Genomic DNA, 19,019 nt, shown 5'->3' with positions numbered 1-19,019 from the left:
GTCCTTCTAGTTATGGCATGTGGGATGCCTCCTCCTCATGGCCTGATCAGTGGTGCCATGTCCACGCCCAGGACCCAAACTGGCAACTTGCTCTGCCTGTTAAGAATACCAGCTGAGGGGGCCACCCCGTGGCCGAGCAGTTAAGTTCATGCGCTCCGCTTCGGCAGCCAGTTTGTCTTTCCTTCTAGATTACTCTTCTCCCTCTCCTCCCTCCTGTTTCTTAATCTCTATCCCTGAAGGTTAACCTGCATGGATTTCATCAATGGACTCCCTATGCTTTGGCTTCCCTTAGATTCAGCCAATAGGGAGCTCTGGCAGGAGACTGGAAGGAGAGAAAAGACTGAGGTTTGTGTATTGATTTCCCAGGTTTCCTCCGTTGGGGTTACTTGGGCCTAGCTGTATCCTTTGATTAAAAGTCATTACTCCTCTCAATGCAATCTCTCCTTCCAGATCCCAGTAACCACTACCTCCCTTTGTCCTATCAGGCCTAAGGCTGTTACTAGCCTCCAGTTACTACCTATCCCTTGCCCACACTTTTTAAAAATAGCTCTTCATTATTTTGAGCATGTCATCTATTTCCTGTTGGGACCCTGTCTAATACACCTGGTAAAGGTAGGTGATCTTTTGGATTCATAGACTTCATATTTTATCCATGTACTTGAACCTTACTTATACCTGTAACCTGAAATTCTTATGAGCCAACAGTTCTGAAGGGTCAACAGTTCTGAAGGGTGAACTGCTAGATTCAGTTGCAGAGAGTGATTTATACCTGTGTGGTTCCCAAGTGTGGGGTTTGGGATCAAGGAGACAAATCCGAGAGATAATAATAGCTCAAGCCCCTGTGACTTAGCTCCCAAAGAACCCAAGATGCTGAACAGCTTTTCAAGCTTCGTGACTGTGGAACCTTCTGTGTTTCAGGTCCCCAAAGCCTTACACAAGCTGATGGACTTGGCCTACTGGGGCCCTGGTTTCTCCATAACGTCCCAGGATGCCTCTGAGAAATCAGCTTAGAAATCCCTTAGGATGACGACTTCATCTTCTTGTTGGCACATTCTGGTTTTTCTAAAGACAAAGTTTGAGCTAATATCCTACTTTTAAAGACTATCCACGGATTCCTTAATTGGGGTCATGTTTATCCCTCTGTTGTCAGTGATAATTTCTTTGAATTCATCCCCTTATTATTCACTACTCTCTGTCAGAGGTATTTCATGAGTATTAATGAATTGCATACTTGGTGGTAGTCTATTTTGGGCAAATAATTGTTTCCCACAAAGCGCTTAATTTAAACCTATATATTTATATGGTGCTTTATAAACCCTGTTGGTATATGTTCTTTCCATATTTTACAAAAAAAATTGAGGCTCAGAGAGGTTAATTGAATTGCCAAGGTCATACACAAAACTACTAAGTGGCAGAGTCCAAGGACTGTTGCTCTCACTGCGATGTAGTTGGTGTCACCAACCCTGAAAGTTCTGAGAGTCCAGTGTAGGCACTCTTGGCTAGAGAAGTCACCATACCTTATAAATACTAATAAATCAACACCCTTCACAATTAAACTGAAACCAGGACTTTAACTTGTAAATTGCTGCTGCCTGCAAGGAGTCACAGGGTTAAATTCCTTTGTACATCTCTTTGGAGTCTATAGTTAAACCTCAGGATCATTTTCCCCTTTCCTTGTGACCACCTTCAGGCAAGACCTTAAGTATTTGTGAGACTTGTCCCTCAAAGGGCTGTGAAAGGCTGTAGCCTTAGAATTTTTCTTTGTCTTGGCTTCAACACCTTGGTTTGAAGAGGATAATGAAGTCAGATGATTGGAAAGATTCTCCACTCCTTCCTTGCTGTCCTCTACTATCCAGGACTCTAGCAATGGCTTCAAAGCATCTTGGTTTAAGTAAGGCTCCATTGAGTGAAAAACTGAGACCTAGGGGCCTGCCCCTGACAGAGTGGTTAAGTTCCCGTGCTTGTGCTCGGCTTGAGCCGTCGAGGGTTCCGCTGGTTCACATCTTGGGCGTGGACATAGCACCACTCATCAGGCCATACTGAGGTGGCATCCCACATAGCACAACCAGAAGGACCAACTAGAATATACAACTATATACTGGGGGGCTTTGGGGAGAAGTGGAGGGGGCGTGGAGAAGAAGATTGGCAACAGTTAGCTCAGGCGCCAATCTTTGAAAATAAATAAATAAATGAAACAAACTGAGACCAGGACCTCTCCAAGCCAGTGAATCAAGCTCCAAGCAGCAAGAGGGCAGACTCTTGGACGACAACCAAATCTGCCGAACAAGCGAACTGAGGTGTGAGTAATGTTCAGAGGGCATTTAAAAACGTTGAGGGTAAAATCTATAAATGAAGGTTGTAAGGATACAAAGGGAAAGGGATTGCTTAGCAGAAGCAGATCGCAAAGTTAGGAATAGCCTAAGTGTAAGTTTGGAGGAAGCACTATCTCACAGGGTTCCATGCTTTCTCCTTTAGAAAGCGTTCTTACATACGTTATCGTACTTGAGCCTCTCAACGCCATTTTTCAGATGAAGAAACGGAGGCTTAGGGCAGAGCTTTGACTTGTCGGGATCACAAGTAATAAAGAGCGAAGCCAGAAACAATCTCGGGGTCTTCGCCAAATTGTTCTCAGCAGTTTCCCGCCCAAGGTATTTAGGCTGCGAAGGGGAAAGGGACCTGCAAGGCTTCCGTAGCTGCAGAGCTCGGTCGGGTCTCCAGGGGGCGCGAGCGGGAGGGCGGCCTAGAGCTCCAACTAGGCGGTTACTCGGGCCAAGCCGCAACAAAATACCCGACTTCTAAATCCGCAAACTCAGCCACCACCCGCGCGAGGCCTTAAGTGTCCTTAGCGCGAGGCAGTGGGCGGGGCTGACGGTCCTGCCCGTCCCTCCCATTGGCCCCCGGGGGTAACGGACAGGGATGGACAGCCAGCCCCAGCCAGAGGAAAATCACGACAGCCACACGTTGGCTGATCCTCGGCGCGCGGGGCTTGAGTGTGGCCCGAGGCTCCGCGAGAGGAGGCTACGCATGCGTGCGATGAGGTACGCACTCTCGACACCCCCTCCTGCCCTGCGAAGGGTAAGGCTGGGCGACCGCTGCCTCCAGCAGGCCTGATGTCTTTGGTTTTTTGCAGCTTACCCCTCATGCGACCCACTCTCTCCAAATTCTCTTTAGGACAAGATTTCTTGATGTGAAACTTAAATCACTTAGGCTGCAGCTTCATTTTATTTCTCCAAAAATACCCTCCCCGCACCCCATAGAACAGGCTGTGAAAAAGTCTCTGTTACCTCAATCCAGAAACGTGCTCCAAGTACCCTCCCCAACTCCACCTAAACTCTACTGTGGGTCTCCTGGGCCCTGGCTCATCTCCCCACACCACTTCGCTTGCCTCCTTCAGGAAACCTTTCCTGATTAACCCCGGTGGGACTGCAGCCATCCCAATTAGCCGGGAGAGAGCTCAAGGCCAAGATGAAGGCAGAGATTCAGGGGCACAAGGCTCAGAGCGAGCCGACCACTTCCCGCCCGGCCCCGCCCCGGCCCCTCCGCGAGTAAAGTCAGGCAGCGGCTCGGGACACAGCTGTATTAGGCAGCGGAGGCTCCTACACAGTAGGAGGCGGCACGTCCCAGGAGGCCCGAGGACGCGACACAACGCACGCAGTGGCCCCAGCGCCTTCCGTCGGCTCGCGGCCCGCCCGGGGCCCAGTCCACGGAGGAAGCCCGGAGGGGCGATTAAGGCAGCTTGGCTGAGAGAGGGGGGAGCGGGAGTGTGCCAGTTCCCCCCAAAAAGCTGGCTCACTGAGGGGGCGAGCTTCTCACCTCCCACGCCTCTCTCGAGGACAGGGGGAGACAGTCGACAGTCAATAAATAAACCCGAGGCGGGCAGGGCCCCCGGAGACTCTCAGAGTCCAGGAAGGCTGGAGGTGTGGGGCAAGGAGAGAGGGCGGCGAGCTGTCCGTGGAGGGCCGTCCCCGCTCGCGGCCTTCGAGGCGGGGGCCTCCGGAAGCCCACGCGAGGCCCCGGAGCAGCGACCTTTAAAAGTTAAAATGGCTGCCGCTAGGGACGGCCGGCGGGGAAGAGGGCCCGACCAGGGGAGGCTTTGGGGACAACTGGGGCTTCTCGACGTCCACCCGCTTCAGGGCGCGGCCCCGGTAGCCCTCCGGCCGGCCTAAGTACAGGAGGTGTCTCCCGGGACCCCCGGAGTACCTGGAGGGGCCTCCCGAGGGGACTCGAGTAAGCAGGGCGGGAGGCGCACGGTGAGCGTTGAAGGGCAACCTCCGGCTGCCCCCGAGCCCGAGCCGGGGAGCGGGGCCGGAGAGCGCGGGCCGGGCGGCGGGGGCCGGGCGCTTCCCCTCGGGGGGCACGTCCAGCCGCAGGGGCGGGGCGCACTCCCGGGGGAGCAGGCTGGAGCCCGCGAAGCGCGCGGGGGTGGGCGCGGGCTTGGGCGGGAGCGCCTGCGAGGTCAGAGGGGCGGGCGGCGGCGGCTCGGCCCCCTTCCGCGACGGCGGGCCGTGCAGGTAGCGCAGCAGTTCCTCCAGGGTGGTGACTTCCACAGCCTGCCCGGGACAGCCAGGCGGCGGCGGCCTCACCAGCACGCGCGGCGCAGGGCCGCCGGCCGCGTTCCCGCCGCGTGCGCGGCCCGGGCCCTCCTTGGCGTTGTTCCCATTCTGGTTCCACTCCCAGGGGCCCCCGGCGTGGCGGAGGTGCTTGACCGGCAGCTCCGGCGTGGACTCCGGCGTGGGCAGGCAGGCCAGCTCCGGCGGGGGGACGCCCTCGGGAGGAGGCAGGAAGGTGGTGTAGAGCTGGGGCGTCTGCGCCCCGTCTCCGTCCTTGGACAGCGGCGGCGGCGGCTCTGGGCCCGCCCCGTGCAGCCGAGCTAAGCTGCGAAGGGAGAGAGGGCGCGGGAGCCCTGGAGTCTCGATGTCCTTGCTGCGGCGTCGGTGGGCGCGGCGACAAGCGCAGGAGACCAGGAGGCCAGAGACTGAGGCGCCCAGGGCGAAGGCTGCGGCCACACAGGCCAGGAGGAGTGGGATGGGGACGGAGCGGGAGGCAGAGGCTGGGGGGAGGTCCCGGCGCACGCCTGCCGACCGAGAGGGAGGAGGGAGGCTCAGCGAAGGCGGGCGGGCGTGAGGTGGTGGCGAGTTCCGAAGTTTCGCCTCTCCTGCTGCTGCTCAGCTTCACTCAGACACAGCCTTGACCCTCCTCAGGAGTCACCTCCCCTGACCCTTCAGCACACACAGCACATCGCACTACCCCTCACACACAGGCTAGAGCTTGGGCCTGAGAAGTCCCCATCCCAGCTCTGGTCCCTGTAGCCATGCCGAGAGCAACTGTCAAACTCTGCCCGTGCAGAAAGAGGCCGGGCTGGGATGCCCAGCTCTGGGGAGGGGAGGCTCCAAACAGGCATTAGTGAGCACCAAACACGGATCAGTGAGGGGCTTGGAATTCTTCACGAATCGTCAGCCCCACACTTCACTCCTGTCCCTCCCAGCCAGCCCCCTTACCCTGAGTGTGAGCTCCAAGAGTGGAAGACTGGGGCCGGGGGTGGGCATCACTGGGGGGGCTGGGGGTCTCAGGGGAAGGGCCAGGACCCAGAAGCACTGGTGACAGAGACCAGGTCAGAGCCAGTGAGGCTCCTGCTCTCCAGCTCTGACACCCATCCAGGGGTCCCCCCACTCTGGAACCCAAAGGTCCAGAACTCCAGCCTCTACTTTCCTCTGGGTATGGGGAAGGGCTCACCATGCAGGACATTCTTTCATTTATTTGTTCAAAAACTATTAAGCACTCTACTATGTGCCAAGCACTGAGCTATATGCTGGGTGTTTGGAGGATGCTAACCCTTTTCTGAGACTCTCAGGGTGTCCAGGGTGCTGGTCTGCTGCTGCTATGGGGCACAGACTTGGGTGAGTGTGGGCTGAGCAAGGGAAGGTGATGTTGGGACAAGAGGACTCACCATAAGCAGAATTCCCTGTGCCAGACTGACTCCCGGTAGCTCCATCTATGAAGAAGCGAGAGAGAGGGTGAAGATAGGGGGAGGGGGAAGCCTCATGAAGCACTGAGGGGGGTGACTGTGCCACAGAAGAAAAGAAAGAAAAAAGCCACGCCTGGGATGGTGTCTGTGGCCATCAGAGCCATGTGCAGCTACAGCTGCAGCCGTCCCTTCTGTTTACCTTGGCAGTCACCATGCTCCATGGATTCCTGGTTCCCAGCTGGATCCACATCAGTCCTAGGAGGAAATGAAAGTGGTTCCATCAGTTATACATGTTAGCCCCATCCCCCACCCTGGCCCTCAGCTTCCTCTCTTGGTGGCAGGGAACTTTCTCCTCAGGAGATCTGGGGGGCCCTCACTTACCCACCAGATCCCCTGATATCCACACAGCCTCTGGAGCTATCCCATCCACAGTATGGGTCCTGAGACGCCAGACAGCTCCTAGGGAAAACTAAGTCGTGTGAGGCTGGGACCCTCTCCACTCTAATCACATTCCATTCCTCTGTCTCTTCTCTCACCGTGGCCTACAGGAGGCTCCTAGCTTGGTATTCCCATCCTATCCACCCCAACCCCTATTCCAGTCCCTGGTTACTGACCACTTGCAGAATGCAGAGGCACCTTCCCCCCAGTCATCCCCTCCATTTCTCTGCCACCCACAATGGCTGTGTTCTGTGCTCCTGCTGGCCCAGGGAGCTTGCCCAGGCAGGGCCTGGCCTCAGGCCCCTCTCACCTCTGACAGGCCCCATGCCGGGTACACTGACTGAGAGGGAGGTAGATGATGCAGCCAGAAAAAGCCACAAAGAGCCTGTGACCTTCAGTGTCCAGCTCCAGCCCTATGATCCGCCGTGCTGTTTGGGTTGCCCGCTTCCCACTGCACCTAGAGTGAGGCCAGAAGCAATCAGAGCTGGGACCGGTAAGGCTCCTTTTTCCCTTGGTAAGTTAAAGAACAGAAGGTAGGGAGGCGCACAAGCAACCGAGTACAACTCATGGGGCTGGGGTTCCTGAGTGGCCACCCTATGGCACCACACTGCCCAGCTTCTCGCCAAGGCCCTCTCTTTACCCCGCAGCTTCTGCCCTGCAGAAGTCTATGTTGCAGTTCCCCACCCATCTCCACATGCCCATCTACCACCTCACAACACATCCCTTCTCTGTGGGGCTGGGGGGCAGGGGGTGCGCCTGCCAGACAAAGGCCTCACCGGGAGGGGCTGTAGGCATCGATCTCTTCCAACACGATGGGCTCCTGTCCCCCAGATTGGCCCCCTGGGGGCAGCACCTTCAGCACTGTCCCATCATTGGAGCCGAGGAACAGGACTGTGATGTTACTGTAGGGACCAGCCATGCCATCCACAGCTACCTGGGTCAGTAGGGCCCTGGAGGGATAGGCCTCAGGTCAGGGCAACCTGACTAGTGGAAGTTTGAGTGTTTCAAGGACAGCCCATATGTCCTGGTATCCACTCCTGGACCCTTTCCCCAGCCCAGGATTTCCTTCTTAGCTCTCTCCCTTCCACTTTCATAAGTTCTTCCTCTCACCAATATGACTTACCTTGTGGGGTCAGAGAAGGAGAGTGGCTGAGGAGGGGAGAGGAGTGGTCATCGTTTTTTAGCCCCATACCTGCTGGTGAGGGTGAGCAGAGGCTGATGGGTGGCAGGTGGCACGGCAGGGTCCAGCAGTGGGTGAGCCTTGATAAAGGTCAGGACATCATCAGGGAGGTCTCGAGAAGAGGAGAACAAGGCAGCTACACCTACTCCTGCACAGGATCCTGGCCTGGTGGGCACATGGGAAGGCACAGGCTCAGGGCAGGGAGCTGGGGCTAAGTTAGGCTCTATGACCCGCCTCCCCACTCCCCAACTGCTCCCAAACATGATCAGTAGCCCTTGTTCCCCCTACACACAGACACTCACACTACTGCTTCCTTTCCCTGTTACAGCTCTCCAGTCATACTGCCAACCCACTATTGCCCCCTCCCCAGGCTTTGGACACCTTACCCTCTTCTCATAATCCCAACTTGGGAGCAGACACTGCTTGCTCCTGCCCCCACAAAAGCCACCCCCATCCTGGGTACCTGGGGGAGGGGACCCTGTCCTCAGACACAGGGGTCCAGGCCCCATCCAGACTCCTCTGCTCCTTGAACTTGCCCTCAAACCCACGCTCAATATCATCCAGGTAGAAGGCGCAGACTGCAGAGCCAGGGATGCTGAGGGAGCCAGAAAAGGATGCAGACTGGGTGTTGGAAGGGACAGCACAGATCCTCCCAGGTAAGACATGGCAGCTACCCTTCATGCACCATATTAGGGAGTGGAGCCTGAGAAAGTGGGGCAGCCCCTGGGTGCCATGCTAGGAAAAAGAAGATAGGCAGAACAGCAAACTAGCTTTGAATGGAGCTTCCCCTCATTGGCCCATCAGTAGGCTTTGAGAGGAGAGCTTGGACACTGGTGGGGCAAGGGACAAATTGGGCCACATTGGTTAGTGTAGTACCAACCTATTGGTCTGGGTGGTGAAGACCCCAAAGAGAGCAGAGCGGCCATACAAATTCACAGGCCCGGTCAAGGCCTGTAAGACGTCAAAATAGAAGGTAGAGTCCCCAGGGACAGAGCAGTTGAGCCGCAGCTTCAGGAAGGATGTCCAATGGCGGTCCAAGGCCCGAGGTGAGCCACCCATGTCACGCTTACACACACGGGCCACACGGGAGAACTGCACCTGGGGGAGGAGAGTCGGGGGACGAGGAGAACAGTGAGAGAGTGCCACAGGGCCAGGGGGAGAGAGAAGTATGGTGAGTTAGAGTAGCAAGACACCAACATGAGGGGCACAGCAAAGGAAGGGTGTGGTGTGGTAAGTCAATCTTGGTCAAGCATGAGGAACACAGCAGGATGTCGGAGCACAGGGCTGGGGCCTGCTCCCAGTTGGGTCCTCAGAGTCCAGGGGATTGCATTGTGGAGATTAGGGCTGGGAGCTCTCTCCTGACGGGCTCCTCAGGCTTCAGCAGAGCCCTCCAACCACCCACCCCTGGTGCCCACCTCCTTACCCTCCCCAGCCGGGCATCCTCCACAGAGACCTCTCGGAAGAAGAAGTAGACATGGTCTCCATGCTCCAAGGCATGAACAAAGTATGGCTCTGAGTGAGGGAGGGACAGGAAAGGGTATGGAAGAGTATCGGTACCTGCTCAGAGATTCCTGGCCCCACAGCCTTTCTCGTCTGCATACGCAGACACTAGTACCACCTGCCTGCTCCCTGCCACAGTCCTCCCCCTGCGTCTCCTCCCCAAGAACAGCCTCCCTCCCCCAGGCCCGCCCTGACCTCGGAGCCACTTGGAGTCGTACTTGGCGGAGCGGAGTGGGGGCTGAGGCCCAAGGCTTCTGTAAACTACAGCATCACTGGCCTGGAAATCCGCGGCTGTGGCTGAGTACAGGCTGCCCTCTGGAGGTGTAGGTAGGGTGGGGTCAGGGGAGGGCTTAGGGATCTATATCCTGGCTCTCCTTGGGCCTCCCACCTCCCACCCCTACTTTGGCCTGACCCTGACCCCTATCTCAACCCTCCACTTAGGAGCATAAGGAAAAGACCAAATTAGGAGAGGGGCTAAGGTGGGAGCTCCCTCCAGCCACATGCTTGCTTTTTACATGCCTAGGTGCACACCTGCAAAGATGGCCACATTGGACTGAGTGGCATCAAAGGGACATCGAGCCTGCCCACTGAGCTCCTCACCCTCCTGCTGCAGCGAAGTTATCTGGAGGCAGAGGGAACAAATTCTTGGAACCCTTGGGGTCTTGGAGTCTGGCTCCATAGCCCACTTCCTTGTGTACCCTTGCCTCCTTCCCCCATCCCTTTGGGACCGCTGCACTCTGGGCACTCCTATTCCCCCACCCTCCATGATCTGTCCCCACCAAACTGATTGCCCATCTTGGGTTCTCCTCCCACTCTGTCCTGACCCCCCACCCTCGCCTTTGTACCCCATAGCTGCGGCACACGGGGCTGAATGAGTTCGTTCCACAGGCAAGGAGTGTCTGGGAGTCCCAGGGAACGAGAACACGAATGTAGTTGTAGCACTCCTCCTAGAGAACCCAAAATTCTAGGTCAGTGACAGGGATCCCTCGGCCTGGGGCAGGGGGTCACAGGAAGTACGGCTACTCCCCTTGAGCCACAGAGCAATGTGGGGTAAAGTCCCAGTCAAGCTATTCGCTAGCCCTGCAGCCTTGGGCAAGTTCTTTGGTCTCTCAGAGCCTGACTTTTCTTTTTTGTGAGGCATGTAAAGGAAGCTAAAAATCATTAATTCCTTTTCCTTCACATTTTCCTCTGTGGCTTGGGATAGGAGAAGTGGGTGGGAAATTCCACTTGGACAGAGCCTGGAGGCAGGGCACTCTCCCTCCCTCGAAATTCTCATTCTACTCCTCACCGTCAGTTTCCCCCGCACAGCACAGTTCTCCATGTCTTGGCTCCTCCATGTTAGATACTGCAGGGAGAAGTAGAAGAGGAAAATCAGGGGGCAACTTGGACCCCTGCTACTTAATGCCTCCTTTTGGATTCTTCTTCCCACCCACTTGACCCCATTAGACCTTTCCCAGCCTCAGCTCCATGTCTGCACCTCCTCCCACACAGCCCCTCACCTTGTTGGGCACCAGCCCCTCCCCTTCTTCTTGGGCTTGAAGATCGAAGGAGTAAACGTGATCCCTGAAGGGATAGGTAAGGAGGGATCAGAGCCAAGCCAAGCCACCTCACCTGAGCTCCTTAGCCCCTGCCTTGCCCATGGTCAGCTGCTCAGGGACAAACAGTGCAGACCTCCTGCCCCCTAACCCCCCCTTACTCCATGCCTTGGCATTTTGTGCTCAGTGTCCCATGGCTTGTGTACCTGCATGTGCCCCTGCAAGATGCTGCAGTGGCCATGCAGGTCCCATGTCTGCCCAGGAGCATGCATGTCTGCCCCACAATTGTGCCACAGCCAGTTTACCGGGCAGCCACTAGCAAGGTCCGATTCAAGGTCAGGAATCGCTGAAAGTCCAGCCCAAGTTCTGCAACCACAGCATCATCCTCCAGGCCCCGGAACCAGGATGATGGGGAAGTACCTAGAGAGCGTACAGAGGTGGGTGCTGAGTGCCAGCCGGGATACCACACACTCCCTCAACACCCTCTCCAGCCAGTTGAAACCCAGCCGTGGACATAGTGGGTACGTGAGATGAGTTGTCAGATATTAATAAAGCTATTAATAAGGCTATTAATAAAAATAATACCAGCTAATTCTGAGCACTTAACCTCTGCCAAGCACTGTATTAGCACTTTAGATGCATTGTCTCCTTTAAATTCAACAACCCTGTGAGGCAGGTACTAACATTGGCCCCATTTTACTGGTGAGGATCCTGAGGCTTAAAGCCATTAAGGAATTTGCATAGCTCATTTAGCCTGGAAGCCGCAGGCACCCAGATTCAGATCCAGGTCTGTCTGACTCCAGAGCTGAGTCCAGTCCCTTCTTGGAACTGCCTTAGGGCTAACAATTCCCTTTCACTCCCACAATGTAAACCGTCCCATCCGGGGCATTTACTCACCCCATTTCTCCCAGCCCACTTTGCACCCTCCCCTCACGGCTCTTCACAGGCCACCTCAGCCCTCCAAGGTTTCTGCCTCCTCTGACCAACTCCAGCATCCACCTGGCCTGCTCATGGAAACCACAGTCATCAGCTCTCAAAGGGAGCCAGAGTTCAGGGAGAGATGATTTAATGTTCCTACGGAGCTTAGAACTGCTCTGGCACATGTTAGTGTTTGCTATTCTCATTCATCGCCCAACAGTTACTCCCAATGACCCAACTCCAGTTCCTTTATCCTTAAAATTACTCTAAGTCCTATATATCTATAAAAGGGACTTGCAAATAGATAAAAGTTCTTCTCAGAAAAAGTGTGTATATGGTTTTTCTCATGGTAGGACCTAGGCTTAGTAGTGGTACAAGTGTGGAGAGGGAGGTTAAGAGGCGTTAGGAACCACTGAACTAGTCCCAAGCCTTCATTCTGTAGCTGCTAATAATAGCAAACACACGAGCCGGCCCGTGGCTGAATGGTTAAGTTCGCACGCTCTGCTTCAGCAGCCCAGGGTTGTGCTGGTTCGGATACTCGGCACAGACCTAGCACCACTCATCAAGCCATGCTGAGGTGGTGTCCCAGATAGCAGAGCCAGAAGGACCTACAACTAGAATATACAACTATGTACTGGGGGGCTTTGGGGAGAAGAAGAAAAAAAAAAGAAGATTGGCAACAGATGTTAGCTCAGGTGCCAATCTTTAAGGAAAAAAATGAAAACATCTCTTGAAAAATAAGAATAGCAAACCCATATAAAGCATTTATGTTGTGCCAGTGTTCTCAGCACTTTACATGTATTACTTCTAATGACTATTTAATCCCTAAGTAACTCTCTGAGGTAGAATACTATTATTATCTTCATTTTGCAGATGAGGAGACAGGCAAAGAAAGGTTAATTAGCTTGACCAAGGTTACACAGCTAGTGAGCAGCTTAGCAGGGATTCAAACCTGCTAAGGTTTGGTCTGGCTGAGAGTCAGGTTCTTAACCCCCAAGATGATGCTGCCTTGAAGTGAAGAGAGTAGGTGACTGACCTGAGGTGCCAGCTCCCTCTACCTGTGTGCTCCTCTTTGCTGGTTAGGCTCTTAGCTTCCTTGAGGCTGAGAGCCCTCCTGCCCTTTGTCTCCCACTTAAGGGGTCTCAGTGTCTAATTGTCCAGACTGAGTGCTGAGTGCACACAGAGGGGGCATGGTACTGGGGTGCTCACCTTGCAGGTCAGAGGTCAGCAGAGGGACGGGGTCCTGGGGAAAGGCGGCCTGGGTATGGGGAAGTGAGAGCAGCAGCAGCAGTAGCAGCAAGGGCATGAAGTGAGGGACACGGGGCATCCTGTGTGGGGCAGCTCAGGCCCCAGGAGGTGCCCCCTCACCCATATGCTGGCCCTGAAAGAGGAGACAGAGAAAAGTGGGGGAAGGGGCCAAATTCCCTCTACCTTTGATGCAAGTTGGCTCCCCCAACCCCCTGGTCTATCCCCAGAAGACCCTGTGGTGTGGGGGAAAGAACCTTCTCCCTGGCACTGCCTCAGTCCCAGCCAGCTGTCACTGTCACTCAAGGTTCTTCCCTCTCCAACTGGCCCAAACTGGCTGGTGTGAGGCCTGCCAGCATGACCCCAGGTAAGGACAGGACACACCCAGCCTTCTCACTCAGCCCTTTCTCCTCTCTCTGACTGGGTCTGGGACATTCAGTAGGTGACACCTCCTGGCCCCCCTCTTGCTAACCCCTTCTCAGCTATAATTAGACACTAAAGCCTTAAAATTATAAATAGTGACTCCTTGGCACTGGGAGGAGGAAGAGGGCACCATGTCTGCCTCCCCCTCCCTCACAGACCCCCATAGCACCCTGGGAGCAAATGCAGGCACTGTGCCCAGGCAGAGGCAGCTGTGAAGCAGCCATCATCCTCTCTAAGGTTGAGGAAGAACAGAATAGGGGGAGGCAGCCTAGGGGTCGTTGGCCTGGTCTAAGCTCATGCTTCAGGGGCACTTCCCATTGCCAGGGAGAAGCTGGGTAGGGAGGGGAGTTGCGGCTGGGGTCGGGGGGGGGGGGGTGCTGTCTTAGCCAAAAATGAATCTGCATCAAAGCCAGATCAGAGGCTAAATTTAGCTCTGGCTGCAGCTGTCTGCCCGACCACTGTGCCCCCTCCTAGCCCCCTGTTCCCTCCCTGGCTCCTAAGAACCAGTGCATGTACTTGATGGGGGGACGAGCAGACCCACCCCATATGAGAAGCCAGGGATAAAAGGGGCTATATTGGTGAGGAGAACCGACTGAACGTGTCCCTCTTGCCTTTTCTTCCCTCTTTGGGTGGCCTCAAAATGGAAATATAAATAATTCAATGACAGGCAGGCAATTGTAGCCCAAAGTCCAGGAAAAGATGGATATGATGGAAGGAACGGTAAGACAGCCCTCATTCCCACTCATCAGCCACCTTCCCCCAACCAAGCTGACCCTGGCTGGGACCCACAGTGGAGGTGTATACCAGCTTGCTGCCTTCCTTCCCCTGAAATTGAAGCGAGGGGCTGTGTAAGCTCTGGAAATCAGGTCAGGAAGGGTGAAAATCCTTTCTTTCCACGAGCAGACAGCTATCCTTCACTAATCCTTAGTTGCCCATCCCACCATGTCCTCTAAAGAAGAGACCCTGGGCTTCCAGGCCCAGCCCATTCCATCTCCCCAACAATTCCACTCTTGGAGCCAGGACCCAAGTGTACCCCACCCCCAACCCAGCGTCACTGGTGGGGAGGCTGACGTCAGATGGGGTCCCAAGAGAGCTGGAGGAGGGGAAGGGGTAGGAACACCTAATGATGACCCCTCCCTAGGGGCAGAGCAGTCAGCTAGCTAACGACCCTCTGGCGCTGAAAGGCCAAGCCTTGCCCCCCCTATGTTTCCGGATGCTGGTGCTCCCAGGGGAACAGAAAGGGACACAGCTTGTCTCTTATCCTCCCCCTCCTGCTCCCCCCTCCCCCAAGTTGCCCTGGGCAACTGGTATCTTCACCCAGGAAACAACTTTGGTGTCTGGCAAGTGGGGAGAAAGCTAGACCCTCTTCCTGCTCCCAGGCCATGCCAGCTGCCCTCTGGGGCTGCTGCCCTTTCCTTACCTGGGTTGATGACTCCTGTAGGGGTTTGAAGGAATAGGTGATCTCTGACCTGATGGAAGAAGGGACAGAGGAGGGAAAAGACTGAGTTACACCTCCTTGCCACATCCCTTAAAAGTAAATGTGAAAATTTAGGAGAAGTCTACTGAGGCTAGGGTAGGGAAGATGCTGCCCTGGAAGGAGGGCGGGGGTGGGGTGGGCATTGGTTGACACTGAGGTTGGTTACAAAGGTGCTGGTCGCTTCATGCCCAGATCTGTGAGGGCAGGGGCTGGGGCTGGTCCCTAGCCAGAAACTCCAGGAACTGCAGGACCAGTCTTGGGAAAAGGGGTGACTAGGAGAGTTTGTGGGCCACGACGACCACTCCCATATTAAAACCCTCAGAAACCAGCAGCCTTGTTAGCAAAAGCACCCTAGCTGGGGACAATAGAGGCTAATTTGCATCTCATTTACATGCCCTTCATTTCTAGGCAAAATGCTCTGATAGCAAGCACCCCCAGCCCCCTCCTTCTTCCCTGAGAGAGCAACCCCTCCTTCCCTCCCACCCAATCTCTCTCCACCCCACCCCCCACCTTAGCCTAGATTAGTCCAGCCTCTAAAAACACTTGGTTGGCCTTTGCATTGGCCCCCTTGACTTAACTATAATATATCTTTAAGAGGACTTCTCATAGCTGTTTTCAGGGAGCAGCATCTGAGCGGCCCCCATCCCACTCCTGGCCTGGGGAAAGGTTTACCCTTCTGGGAACAATCCCAACTGCTTCGTACACCCCATCTGAAGCAAATGAGGGAAGCCTGACAGGCTCTTTCTCCCCCTCCTGGATCCTCCCCTTGCTGAGAAGAGGAAACAGCCCTTTTCTCTCCTCCTGGCCCTGCAGCTACCTCTGGGGAGTGGCCGGGGTCATAGCCAGAGTCTAGCAGGGGCTGGGGAAGGGATGGAGAAGGGGAGACCGGGCTGGGGACAATGGCAGGAAGCCCTCGGGCTGATCGCCCGCCCCAGTCCACCTTCCTCTGGGGGCGCGGGGGGCGCCCTGAGGAGCCTCGCGAACAGGCGGGTTCCCTTCTCCTATACATTTTCCCCACCCTCAGCCCCAGGCTCGGGACCTACCCTCCCTTCCCACCTAACCCCCAACGAGGATAATCCAGGTGTCCAGAGCCTCGCATGAGGCGGGCCTGGGGCCAGGGGCTCGACGTGTCTCCCCCTCACTGGATCTGGGGCTCCGAGAGGGGCGGGTAGCAGAGTCTGGGCCGGGACCGGGTCCCAGAGCCACGTTAGCGGGAGGAGGGGCTGGAGGGGCCTGCAGGCCCAGACCGAATGGGAATGGGAGCGGGGACTGGGGAGCGGAGGCGGGTCTCCGAGGCCAGGGAAACAGGCCCAGAGGCAGGGAACCGACGAGGGCGGGCCTGGGGCCAGCGCTGAGCGGGGTCCGCGGGCTCGAGATGCAGTCGCCAGTTCGGCCCTCCTCCGTGGGAGACCTCGGTCTAACAAAGCGCCAGGGCGAGTGGGGTGAAGGAAGGAGATGGGCACCGGAATTGATGTTTCTCGGGGGCCCCATTCCCCGACTCTGTGCCCAAGCCAACCCCCTGGGAGGTGCTCATACTCTCTCTTGCACAAGGACAGAGGTGCAGCCGTGACACTAAAGTCCGGAACGACGCGTCCCCTTTCCCATCCCTGCAGGGGCATAGAGACGGCCCGGTTCTCCGCGGGTCTCGAAGCCTTAGTTTCCCTGCTGGGGAGGCAAGGGACCAGATTTTCAACCCTCCGTACGGTGCGCGCCTCAAATCCCCTTTCGCGCTTCCCAATCCAGAGGACGCGACTCGGAGAAGCCCGGTCGGAAGAGGCGACCAGACCCTGCGCCCAGCAGAACAGTGACTGGGCTCAGCCACGGTCCCCACCTCTCTCTGCGCACCCCAACTCTGCTGACCCTTTTTGCCAGCCAGACACAGCGCGCTGGCACCCTCCCGGGTGCCTCTCGCACTTCAGAAGCTTGCCCCTAGCCTGCGGCGCCCCGGTCCTCCCCGCTCTCCTGCAGCCCCATCCCTGCTCCGGGGTACTTGCTCCGAGATCCGGGTCAGCGGGATCGAGATGGCAGCGAGCGGGCAGCGGCCCCGCACCGCGCCGAGTTCGCAATCCGTGGTTGGGGCTCTGGCAAGATATAATGAGCATCCAAATTGGATGGACCCTGGATCTGGGCCCCCGGGTGCTGTCGGGTCGGGCGAGCCCTGGGTCCCAGTGGCAGCCCCCACTCCCGCCGCGGCTCCACGGAGGAAAACAATGCGACCGCCCGGAGCTCTGGGCCGGGCCCCAGCTGCCCCGCCCGCCTCCCGGCCGGACCCGCCTCGGATCCGCCTCGGGGCCGCGGCAGCTAATCCGGCTCTCGGAGGCCAGGTAGACACCGCCTTCTCGACACCTCTCCACCAATAGTTCCCCTCGGGGGCGGGGTGCCAGGAGCACCGCTACCGAGAGGGCCAGGCCGGGAGGGTGAGCTGGAAACCAAAGCCAGGCGCGAGATGGAGAGACCCACGGACGGTCGATGAGGCCCGGACAGAGGAGGACACGGAGAGGCCCTGGGGAGAAATCTCACAAGAGAGGAAGGAAGAGAAGCTGGGAGGAGAGACAGACAGGAAACCTGGGGACCTCCGCTGGGCTGGCCTGTCAGAGCCGGCATGACTCTCCCTCCCTCCTTTCTCCTCCCCAATGGCTTTGGCTACCCCGTTCCCTAGGGAGTCTCCCACCTCTCTCCTACTCTGCCCTAACCCCCTGTTACTCCTCTCTACTCTTTTTACCTCAACCCCTTCTCTCTCCTCTGGTTCATCCTGACTCCAGTAAGGCAGGCCTAGCATGCACTTGAGGGCTTGAGGCCTGGGAAAGAAAAGGAAGATGTCACCAGGAGGTTTTCCTTGTCCCCATCATCTCTTTCCCTCCCACCCCTACTCTCAAAGCAGGATGGACTTGGGCCACTAAGCCAGGAGTTAAGGAGTCAGGAAGCCAGGGTGGCTGACAGGCAGGCTGGTTGATGGAAAAGGACAGGTGAGTGAGGCTGAAGCCAAAAGAGTGATGTGGCGATCAGGACAAACTGACTCAGAGAATCAAACAGAAAGAGGAGCAACATGGAGACCTGAAAGAGAGGGACAGTGACCAGCTGCTGAACCTCACATAGCCGTACTTGACCCCCAGGAACAAGATTAGTGGTGTCCCATCTTTCCTCAGAGGGCGCTGGACATCCCTCCAAACAGCAAAACGGCTCCTTCTCCATCCCCACCCTCTATAAAGACCCTTTGATTCTGGGAATGTCAGTGAGGAGGAAGAATGAGGCTACTTCAGACAGCACTGCTTGGCTCCCACCTTGGTATTGCCTGCTAGATTCCTCCCTGCGTGGGGGCTGGGACAAAAGACCGTCTCAAAATTCCTGGGATAGTGGGTGGCCTGGGAGACATTGGTACTCTTGGATATTTTATCTGAGTGGGCACCTCCCCCACCCCACCCCCAGCCCCCACATCCTGCTGTCTGGACAGGAGGCAAGCAGGGGCAGGGGTTTGCTTCTTCTGGCCAGTCTTTACTGGACTGAGATCAGGGTGAGTAGCATCACTGACTGGGCTAAGCCCCACAGTAAGTAAGCAAGAAACACACACACACACATGGAGACAGAGACACGGAGATGGAAGGCCAGGAGAACCAGTGAGATGAATAGAATAAGAAACAATGGAACAATACTTACAGATCAACTGCCGAGGGTCTTGGGTCCAAGGCAATTCAATGGACAGTTGGGGCTGTTTTAAAGGCTGGAAAAAGGTTTTAGGAGAAAGACACCTCAAAATATAGAGGCACTCAGAGGTTGAAAGAAATCTCCCCAGCTCCTAGCATAGGGCTTACGTACTCAAATATGTGCTCATTGAATAGATTAGTGAATGGGGATTAAGATATAATTCATTTAAAGTTTTAGGACCCAACTAAAATCTCAATTCAATCCAATAAATATTAAGCACTTACTTCAGGTACAATCCACTGTGGGATGTGGTCCCAATCTTTAAGTAAATGACCATTTATTTCAATTAAAACAAGATTTACATGTACTACATGATTAAAAAGTAATACCAAGTCTCAAAAAACAAAACAAAACAAAAACTACATGACGACTGCAGAGAAAGATGTTGGATACATTTTATCAGGGAGGTTGGAGAACTTTAGTGGGAGTTAGCTTGGTGCAAAAAAAACGAGAGAAGGGGCTGGCCCTGTGGTCGAGTGGTTAAGTTTGCGCGCTCCGCTGCAGGCGGCCCAGTGTTTCGTTGGTTCAAATCCTGGGCGTGGACATGGCACTACTCATCAAACCACACTGAGGCAGCATCCCACATACAACAACTAGAAGGACCCACAACGAAGAATATACAGCTATGTACTGGGG

At 55.8% G+C, this 19,019-nt stretch overlaps 1 protein-coding gene across 4 annotated transcripts; it reads right to left on the bottom strand.

The window, feature by feature from the left end:
• Positions 1 to 3,215: 3,215 nt before the first annotated feature.
• SEMA6C (semaphorin 6C) lies at positions 3,216 to 16,912 on the bottom strand. Of its 4 annotated transcripts, XM_046684241.1 has the most exons (21): positions 16,672 to 16,912; positions 16,218 to 16,346; positions 14,625 to 14,673; positions 12,746 to 12,917; positions 10,924 to 11,038; positions 10,583 to 10,646; positions 10,372 to 10,428; positions 9,929 to 10,030; positions 9,615 to 9,705; positions 9,279 to 9,398; positions 9,007 to 9,095; positions 8,464 to 8,681; positions 8,047 to 8,178; positions 7,596 to 7,748; positions 7,180 to 7,353; positions 6,714 to 6,860; positions 6,347 to 6,424; positions 6,165 to 6,220; positions 5,948 to 5,992; positions 5,499 to 5,594; positions 3,216 to 5,074 (listed from the first exon to the last, which is right to left on the bottom strand). In XM_046684241.1, the coding sequence occupies exons 4-21, from the start codon at positions 12,861 to 12,863 to the stop codon at positions 4,029 to 4,031; spliced, it is 2,901 nt and encodes a 966-aa protein (XP_046540197.1). In that variant the 5' UTR covers positions 12,864 to 12,917; positions 14,625 to 14,673; positions 16,218 to 16,346; positions 16,672 to 16,912; the 3' UTR covers positions 3,216 to 4,028. The 4 variants fall into 4 exon arrangements, with proteins under 4 accessions (XP_046540197.1, XP_046540201.1, XP_046540199.1 ...); XM_046684245.1 differs by lacking the exon at positions 5,499 to 5,594; XM_046684243.1 differs by lacking the exon at positions 16,218 to 16,346.
• Between the last annotated feature and the right edge of the window lie 2,107 nt (positions 16,913 to 19,019).

This window comes from Equus quagga, chromosome 13, assembly GCF_021613505.1.
Source record: "Equus quagga isolate Etosha38 chromosome 13, UCLA_HA_Equagga_1.0, whole genome shotgun sequence".
Taxonomy (NCBI): domain Eukaryota; kingdom Metazoa; phylum Chordata; class Mammalia; order Perissodactyla; family Equidae; genus Equus; species Equus quagga.
This window is presented reverse-complemented; position numbering and strand designations above follow the sequence as displayed.

Bases quoted from the DNA above. Each gene is read 5' to 3' on its own strand.
- SEMA6C (XM_046684241.1), bottom strand. From the start codon at position 12,863: ATGCCCCGTGTCCCTCACTTCATGCCCTTGCTGCTACTGCTGCTGCTG. The intron at 10,429-10,582 runs GTGAGGGGCTGT...TTCTCCCTGCAG, and splicing joins AGGGGCTGGTGCCCAACAAG to TATCTAACATGGAGGAGCCA. The intron at 5,075-5,498 runs GTAAGGGGGCTG...CTCGGTCGGCAG, and splicing joins TCTTGGAGCTCACACTCAGG to GCGTGCGCCGGGACCTCCCC.